General features: G+C 46.4%; 1 protein-coding gene across 2 annotated transcripts; it reads right to left on the reverse strand.

Annotated features, from left to right (window-relative positions):
• Positions 1-654: 654 nt before the first annotated feature.
• On the reverse strand, positions 655-8130 carry telo2 (TEL2, telomere maintenance 2, homolog (S. cerevisiae)). 2 transcript variants are annotated; one of them, XM_067244606.1, is made up of 21 exons: positions 8047-8130; positions 7276-7638; positions 6799-7079; positions 6592-6660; positions 6231-6336; positions 5983-6085; positions 5788-5856; positions 5150-5291; positions 4767-4903; positions 4512-4594; positions 4267-4371; positions 4077-4165; positions 3859-3950; positions 3654-3770; positions 3379-3450; positions 3093-3266; positions 2860-2951; positions 2531-2630; positions 2365-2429; positions 2001-2116; positions 655-1244 (listed from the first exon to the last, which is right to left on the reverse strand). In XM_067244606.1, the coding sequence occupies exons 2-21, from the start codon at positions 7617-7619 to the stop codon at positions 1126-1128; spliced, it is 2475 nt and encodes an 824-aa protein (XP_067100707.1). In that variant the 5' UTR covers positions 7620-7638; positions 8047-8130; the 3' UTR covers positions 655-1125. The 2 variants fall into 2 exon arrangements, with proteins under 2 accessions (XP_067100707.1, XP_067100706.1); XM_067244605.1 differs by having other exon boundaries at positions 6189-6336.
• Between the last annotated feature and the right edge of the window lie 905 nt (positions 8131-9035).

The raw sequence follows: 9035 nt of genomic DNA on the forward strand, positions 1-9035 counted from the left end.
TTTCGTATTTTATTTTGTATTATGCCTACAGATAAATACTAAAATCAATTTATCGAAAACGCTTACCTGTAGGATGCAGGATCAATCACGGATCTTGTATTGCCCATGGTCGGTGTATATTTGTGTGTAATTATTGCTATAACTGAGTGCAAATAAGGGTAATCGTTTTGAGTTTGGCGCAAATGAATAAATTCTGCGAAACCAAACATGTAATCTCAATACATTAAAACCAAACATTCCATCTATAGATGGAATGTTAAATGATGAATGATAAATAATACATTCGATTTGTGAACATGGGGAGTTCAATCTTAAATGTGGCCATTGTTTGCAGCAATGATAGAAAATTATTAATTTGGGTTTAAAAAGCACTGATATAATCATTGTTTCACTCAATTGATTCACACGGTTTACAAATCATTGGGTAAGCTAGGTCATACTCAACTTATGAAGCAGTTATTTTATTAATAGCAAGTATGCCATATTTGAAAAGTTCCAACCTCATTCTACCCTTTCTTGCCCGATGCTGGGAAATAGGACTATTTATGTATACAAATCATAGCACATAAATACATCAATGAGGTATTTCACCAAGGGAAGGATGCATAGTATTTTCATTGTGTGTGTGTGTGTGTGTGTGTGTGTGTGTGTGTGTGTGTGTGTCAGTCCATTTACAGGACATCCTTGTGTAAACAAACAGCCAGAGGTACAGTAAGGTTCCCACACAGGAAAGAGAAGAAAAAAAAAGACATCCTCCTAAGGTACATTTAAATCCTTTTATTTTGGTCCGATGACATCCTCTTTACTGCCTTTTAAAGGCTTCTTCTGGTAAAGGAATCAAATAAATGCGTGCGTGTCAGTCCTCCATCTGGGCACGTGTTCCAGGATATGCAGTAGTAAGGCTAGCACCTGCAGGCCAGTACAAGGGCACTTCCACACATGTCCAGGGTCCTCCACATCCTCTCACCCCTTCTGCCTGCCCGTGTCCGGTGGTCCTCATCTGCTCTCTGCCTCCCTCCGTACCAGCCTGTGTCCCAAGGCCGGTGCACTCAGAACCAGCGAACTGAACACTGGCCTTATCCGACCAAGGAAGACTCTGGCCCCATTGGTATACCCGCGTGGTGGTCATGACTGTGAGCCCAGGGCAGGGTTCTCCAGACCGGCCTTCAGGCTCTTCTCAAGCAGCACCAGGCTCTGTACAGCCAGACTCCTGCAGTCTGCGTCAGGGTCGCTCTCTGCCACATCTGCCAACAACACAACAGCAGGTCAGTACTGCTAGCATCGGCGCTAACCAGAGCATTCACTCTGAAAGGCCACACAGGTCATGTGTGCTGCTGTAACAAGATTCTGATTCATGATTTTGACAGTTTGACATTTGTAAACCAGTTGGGCCCTTTGTGGGTTGAGATTGATAGTGTTGCGCAGATCACATCCCAGCTTTTACTGTGACGAACATCCTGGATCTACACCATTTCCCAGAAATGTTCCTACCAGCTGTGTGTGTGTGTGTGCGTGTGTGTGTATTGGGGTGTAATAGATATCTCTGACTGACGCACACGATACAGCTGCAACACCAGAACAAGGCCTACGTAGTTATTCCTGTATAAGATCCTTTATAATAACAATAACAGAACTGGAACACCCGTGGAATGCAGCTGTCTATAATGCGACCAAATCCATATAGTTTCCAGAGGTAAAGAAAAACCAGTGAAACCGTCTTCTATGCCAATACACCAACTTCAAAACCCTGACGTGATCCTAATTTATTTCTGTCTACTACAAGGGACTCCCGTCTTAATCTGATGCTATTAACATATATTTTTATAAAACGGCACGCCAGATCGTTTTCTGAGGACAATACATGAGGGACAGTAATAGCTCAGTGGTTAATGACTGCAGATCTAGAGGTTGCATGTTCACATCCCCCTCCGTCCGGCCGCATTGGATAAAAGTGCTAAACGAATACATGAATCGCTTCATTAAGGTTGAGGTCTTCCCACCTGCGAGCCACGCCCTGGTCTCCAACAGCTGATCACTGAGCTCCTCCAGTAGGCTCTGACTGGGCATGCTCAGGAACACCGAGCAGACAGCGAAGAGCACGCCTCGCCGCACCGTCCTGTTTTGGAAACAGAGATTGTTTGTCATCACCGTTGTGGCTGATACAGGTTCAGACTTAAGACAAAGAGATAAGAAAAAATTATTTCCTGTCACCGTATCTAAAACATCTTGTTATCCGACAGCTTTCTGTATTATATTTGGGGTTAGCAGGATATTAAAGGATAGCGGGACTTCATAAAATACATTTCATAACAACATCATTTTTTTTTAGCTTTCTGTACTGTACGTTGCTTTATAGGTACTCACTGGTCGACGTGGTAACGCACCGCCCAAGCAAAGTCCAAAAGAGCGCGGCCCATCTGAGTGGCCACCTGCAGCCAGTGACGGACACTTCAGTCAAACACATTCACTAGCCACTAAGCATTTCACAAGGGGACACCAGATTAAAGACGAGGCCTGTGTTTTAACTTACGGGAGCGTTGACAGCTAAGTGCATCAAGAGGCCCAGGGTTTGAATCAGCCTTCCCAGAACCAGGTGGTCCCCCCCCATGAGGTCAAAGGTCACCTGAGGTCTAGGGAACGAGGTGGAGTGTGGCTTTACAGTGAGGAGACACTGATGGTAGTTCTGTTACGACATACCATGTGCATAACAGGCTGTAGTTTCCCCAATACAGACACAACCTTCTACCATCAGCCCTGCGCACACACACACACACACACACACACACACACACACACACACACACACACACAGACAGACAAAAACACACACACACAAGACGAAGAGGGATGAACGCTCACCTGTCATAGTTCCTGAGCAAAGGAAAGAAGAAGTGCCCAGCCACAGGGGCGTAGCGATTTGGGGTGGCCTTGGCTGGAGGGCGAGTCACTCCCTGTAGGCATCACAACAACAGAGTCATCCACCGTCAAATAGGTCCCGACATGAGCTGTGGCTTGAGTTTGCACTTCCGAATGACTGCCCATCAAACTGTTGTTTGTAACAAACAAAAGCAAGAAGTTGAGATGCAACCTACCTTGCTGATACGCGTTGTCTTACTTTGGATTCGCCTCTCTACCACTTGTCGCCAGTCAACAGGGTCGTTGCCGGGGTAAGGGATCATACCCATGGTAACAGGAGAAACTCCCTTGGACAGGCCATCTTTAGCTGTGATTGGTTGAGAGAGTTCTTGGGCTGACATTGCCAGGACCTGACATACAAAAGAGACAGGTCAACACTTTGAACACCCCGTAAACAAAGGATGTCACCTGGAGTGTGGTTTGTGACTACTGAAGACGTGGAGAAGCATTCGTTTCCCTCACCTCTAAGATATCCAGGCGTTGTCGGATACTGTAGTTCATGGAGAAGAACTCAGTAGTCAGGAACTCTGTCACCTAGGGGACGGAGAGTTACGGTTTGTGTGTCAATTTGGCGACTAAACCTAAATAAAAAAAATATCAAACGTATATGAAATCTTAAAATTCAGTTACAGTGAGGCCATGGACTATTTTGGGATGACAGTACGTCTACCAACTATTTCGATTTCACGTTGAGTGGATTTCAACAAAGACAGCACATAGGAGGTGAGGCTTCTTACGGGGACGCAGTCGGTGACGACGAGGGCGACCATGGCGCCCTGTCTGAGGCCCCAGAAGCCAGCTGTGTTGTAGCTGTCCTCCATGTGGAGCAGCACCTTGGTGAGCTGCACGCCCACCTGGACACACACACAACCAGGTTACACACTAGCCATACACACCATTGGTGTGCGTGTGTGTGTGTATGTGCATGTGAGAGAGTGTTACCTCCTGGGCTGTAGAAGGGTTGTTCCTAACCAGGCCCTCCACAGCTCTCAAACAGAGCTCCACACGCTCAGGTTCCTCAGATGTCAGGAAGGCTGGACAGGGAGGAGGGCGGATGAATCAATAGATGGCCGGTTGTGTAGGTGGATGGATAGACGGACTGATGGATACATGGGTTCTGACCAAAACAGTTGCCGAAGCAAGTGATGATTAGGACCTACCCTCCAGGCAGTCTCTGAGGTAGCGCGGGGGGGCAGTCTTGCTCATCTCCTGGTCAGCTGACATGTCGTAGGGGGTGAGCTCATCATCACTGGTCCACACACACACACACACACGCACGCAGCATTAGTAGCATATTGTTTTCCATGCACATACTGTGTGTGGTACACAGAGATCAGTGCTCATTCTCACCTATCCAGATCTGAGTCTGGTCCTGCTCTGTGTTGCTGGGTAGCCGTGGGCGGGGCCTCCTGAAGGGGTGAGGTTTGCCCTTTGACCTCTCTGTCAGGGCTCATCCTGCCAACGTGATGAGAAGTGTGGCAAACAAGTGAGAAAATCGAATAACGCTAGCTCTCCAGACACCAGAGAGAACGGCTGTGTAGGTGGGTGTGAGCCGCCCGGCCTGGCCCTGTGGAGGAGGGCTGCTGATGGCTGACCTGTGGGGAGATGGCTCCTGGTGTTCATCAGGAGGAGGAGTCATGAGAGAGAGCAGCTCCAGGGTGTCCTCATTCTGCTCATACTGGGAGGAGGAGGCAAGACGATGACACCCAGGACACAGACCAAGACAAATCCAAGTGTTTTCAGTCACAACACTTAATAGAAAGGTTTTACTCGAATGTGGGTTTTAGACAGCCTATAATCAATCATCCGTATGGCTATTGAACAGGGTCATTGGCATTGGTCATTTCTACCTCAAACTTGAGCTTGGTACCGCCTAAATCCATCCGTGAGCTCAGACACTCTCCCACCGCCATGCCCATGCGCCTCACGCCCACCACACTGCAGTCCAGGTGGCTCTGCATGCCTCCCAGCATGCACTGCAGCAGCTCTGGCAGGAGAGGTCACAATAACAAATGTGTATCATTATGCTGATAAAAGGAGAGGAGGGACATAACTCAATTATGTGAAGAAGGGAAGACAGTTTTGAGCTACCTTCAATGAGCTTCAGCATGTTTTCATACAACAAGCCACACTTTCAGAGGGAATTAATCAATAGAAACATTTGTTTGCAGCTTTGATATTCAGTGTTCATCCTGTCCTGATTTGACTGGCGGGGACAGTAGTGCTGAGTCACCTGCACGTAGCTCCTGCAGCTCTGCGTCGTTCAGCAGGCCCACACACAGCAGTAGGGCTCTGCTCACGTACATCTGCTGCTCCAGGGAGGTGTGTTTCACCGCACTGGGGTTGGCCCAGGTCTGGCACAGCGATCGCAGAACCTGAGCACACACACAGTCAGTCAACAACAAATACTGCAGGTAATACGCTGCAAATGTGTAATTTTTTTTAATCATCATTATTGGGTGTGCTAGCCTCTTTGGCAAGGGCACAACTTATTATTCTCGCTCATATATATATTTATTTATTTTGTATTATTTTCCACCCTCACTACTCGTCAATTTTTTCATTACATAGACAATGTCGGTTTCAATATGTTTGTCTTGATCCCGAAAGCGTTGCTTGTAGCGGTAGCTAGTAGCGGTAGCTAGTAACTGTAGAGCTAGATAACTAGCTAGCCACAGTCACAAACCTGCGCGCGTTTACCTACAGTACTCAGTTCAGCTAGCTCGTTAGCTTCTGGGAGATGGGAGCTGAAACTGCGAAAAGAAACGCCGCAGGCCATGGTTCATGCTGCAACTGATGCAAGCACAACTCAACAAAGAAATTGTACCCTCTCGTTTTACACAGCCTACTGTAAATGTTCTAGAAACACACCTGGGTAAGTAGTGGCCTTCTCTCTCTGTCCTGTGCAAGATAACCCAGAAGAATCCTCAAAACACGAGTCTAGAAGGAGGAGAAAGCTGTCAGTCACAGACATCTTTGTTTTTGTCATGCATTTTCATGTTTTCTTAAATTGCGTGTAACTGTACTGTCACTAGTGACTCTATGGTACCAGCCAACCTCTCTCACCTCATGCCTGTACTGAAGCAGTAACAGTTTATGAGTGATAACAAACTGGGCTTTTTTATTCTTCAGAACGAGGTTTCCCATGATCCGACCGAAAGCATCTGGCCTGTGGAAGAGACCAGTTTGGGATTATTTTACACTAAGCATAGAAAGCCAGATGTTACTATGGACACACACAACTGGATATACAGTCAGTTAGGCATCTATACCCATCCACAGCTGGTATTAGCCCAGTGAGCACGGCCTCTAACCAGCGTTCCGGAACATTCTCCAGGAGTTTCCAGCACACCCTCTGCCACACCATGTCTGAGCGAGTGTAGGAGGAGAGGAGAGGAGCAAGATCCCTGAACACCAACTCTGCAGAAAAGAAAACACAGATTTTTTTTTTCAACTTCTAAACTATTATTTAGAAACTTTTTTGGGGAAAATATTCTTTCAACCTTTCGAATCTTTTTTTCAAAAACTTTCCCCAAAAATATTTTCAACCTTCAAACAAAAGTATTTGTATTTTGTTACTTCCCATCTCTGATTGGGCGTGCATGAGTGGTGCTGACACTGATGATTAGGATTACTAGTCTCAACATTGAAGACATGAAAGTAAATCTAACTTACCACTGTGTCCCTGAACGCACACCTTCCCCAAAGTCTGAGACAAAAATGTCAGAGAGCAGTCTTTTCCATCTGAAAAGAAACATGTAAATGACCCAAACGTACTTGTTACCCGTGAGGAAAACATGAAAAAAAAAAAAAAACATTGGTGACTTGTATGCCAACTCCCATTTTAAAGAGGTTCTAGTATAAAATGGACATGACCTGTACCTCGGAGTGCCTTGCAGGTCTTCTCCAGTGCTGCTAGCATCTCTCTGGCCAGTAGAGGGTAATACTGCTGAGGCAGGAAGAGGGGTTTGTTGTTTGGGTGCAGGCGGTTGGCAGTGAGGTCTGGCAGAGCCACCAGACGGCCCAGCAAGGTCTCTCTGAGCTGGGGAGAGTCGGAGGGTCCTGCTTCCTGGCAGTACGACCACAACAAGTCCATCAGACGACCGCTCTGTAGGAACTCCACAAGGATGCTGACCAATCGGTCCAGACCAGCACTGGGGTTGCTAGGGGTAAAAAATAATAATGTATTCATTTAGAAGATCTATACATCTAAAGCGATGTACAGTAGAGGGGAACTTGCACCTTCGATCTCTTGATATGCAGTCACACACACACACCAGAAAAAACTAAGAAAATCTGGGAAATGTACAGCCCTGCATGCACATTTAAACTAATAGACCATGTTGGAACAGCTCTCACCTCAGAGAGCCTATGCCATCCATCAGTACCATCAGAGCCTGGTCAGCAGGACCTTTGAGAAACAAGCCATCCCATAATTCAGTGCGCTGAGCAGCTGTGAGAAACTGGACCCAATCAGCACTGATGCTGCTGATGAAAAACTGCAGGGTCCGTGTGTAGTGGGCTCGACTGAACTCATCTCGCTGAACTGTGGTAGTTGTAGTTTTTGGCTCTTTATTCAGATAACTGTTGAGTGTGTGGAGAGCAGTTACCACCTCTTCCCTGTTCCTGGAGGTGGTGAGAGTTCTGACACTTTGGCCCACCGCTAGGCGAACGTCAGTGTCTGGGGTGAGGGCCTGCATCATTCATGTGGCCAGGTACCTGCTGGGGACAAGAATGTTGCCTTATGTTTCAAACTGTGCTTTCTTAAAAGTGGAAGGCGCCTGATTTCTTGATGAGATGCTTTCAAGAATGGTAGCAGAGCACGTTTACATGAACTAGTGTTAGACATCATGACATATAAACATGACAGCTAGACAGTTAATCAAGTCAAACCTTAATATCTTATGACACTGGCTGGTACGTGGTAAACGTGAATACAATTGACAAATACATTAACATAGTGCGAGATTGACTGTAAACATTTGATAGTGTGGATGGTTAGCTACCAACCTCTAGCATGCTCTTGTCTGAATGGCTTATGTTGCCTTACTACTGTATAGCTGAAAAATTAGCTCGCTAGCTATCGAACTTTTTAAGGTAATGTTAATGATCATGGTAACAAATGCTTACCTGTGCCAAGTAGCTAACAGAACATTTTTGATAAATGCCGCCTGCTGTTTCTTTGAGTACGCTGTACAAACATGTCCGTGTTTGATGACACGATTTACGTAACGTTCCGGTGTTGCACCGATGCAACGTTTTTTCAGCTGATATAATGTGTACCCCTTCCCCTGACATGCAAAGGGTCTGTCCTGCCATGTGTGTTATTTTCTGTGTTATTTTGGTCACAATGAACAACCTGATCAAGGAAAATTCATAAACATGAAAGTATGTATATGAATATGTACGAACTCTAAATATGGATTGAGAAAAATGACTACACATGTTTACAGCTCCAATAAGTAAAGTTTGTTATTGATAAATATGCTCAGTGCAAAATCTTTCTGTACTTCTACTACTCATCGAAGTATTGACTGGCAGTATTGTTTTTATGTCGATTCACTGCAATTCTCTCAACGATCCTGAAATCTCCTCCATCTCAGCATCCCATAACGCATCCATCCCTGGATGCGATCTTTTGAACCATTTCGCTGTTGCCAGCACACTACCCAAGCCCACCCCTGGCACAGGGACAATGGGTATACCCGCCACTGCCATAGCCACCATCAGCGGGCAAACAGCGCCCTCTTCTTCCAATACCCGCCTGTTTATGGTAGGTGGCTGTGGCACAGTCACAACAGGTGTCAATAGCATCGTCTGAAGCTGCTGGTTGGGTAGGGTACGGTAGTGTTGACCAGAGGACGGATGGTGGAGGTTGACATACTGCTGGTCAGTGTGCCTATGGACAGGACTGTACATGTCCCAGTGGAAAGAAGTCATTTCAGGGCTGTGGTAGTACATATTCCCGGTCTGCAGGTGGCGCTGTTTGGTTGGAGATGGAGGGAACCAGACGTTGGGGGACTGGTAGTAGGGGTAAACGTTGTTATTGTTGGGGGCAAGGAGGCTCTTGGGCAGGACAGGGTGCCCACACCCCTGTGAGGTGGATGATGTAGAGGAAC

The sequence above is a fragment of the Osmerus mordax genome, chromosome 10 (genome assembly GCF_038355195.1).
Source record: "Osmerus mordax isolate fOsmMor3 chromosome 10, fOsmMor3.pri, whole genome shotgun sequence".
NCBI lineage: Eukaryota > Metazoa > Chordata > Actinopteri > Osmeriformes > Osmeridae > Osmerus > Osmerus mordax.

What these genes read in the sequence shown, in the direction of transcription:
- telo2 (XM_067244605.1), bottom strand. Translation starts at nt 7,619, where the DNA reads ATGATGCAGGCCCTCACCCCAGACACTGACGTTCGCCTAGCGGTGGGC. An exon ending in ACCCTTCTACAGCCCAGGAG is followed by an intron (nt 3,771 to 3,858) that starts GTAACACTCTCT and finishes GTGTGTGTCCAG; the next exon opens with GTGGGCGTGCAGCTCACCAA. An exon ending in AGACAACGCGTATCAGCAAG is followed by an intron (nt 2,952 to 3,092) that starts GTAGGTTGCATC and finishes TGATGCCTACAG; the next exon opens with GGAGTGACTCGCCCTCCAGC.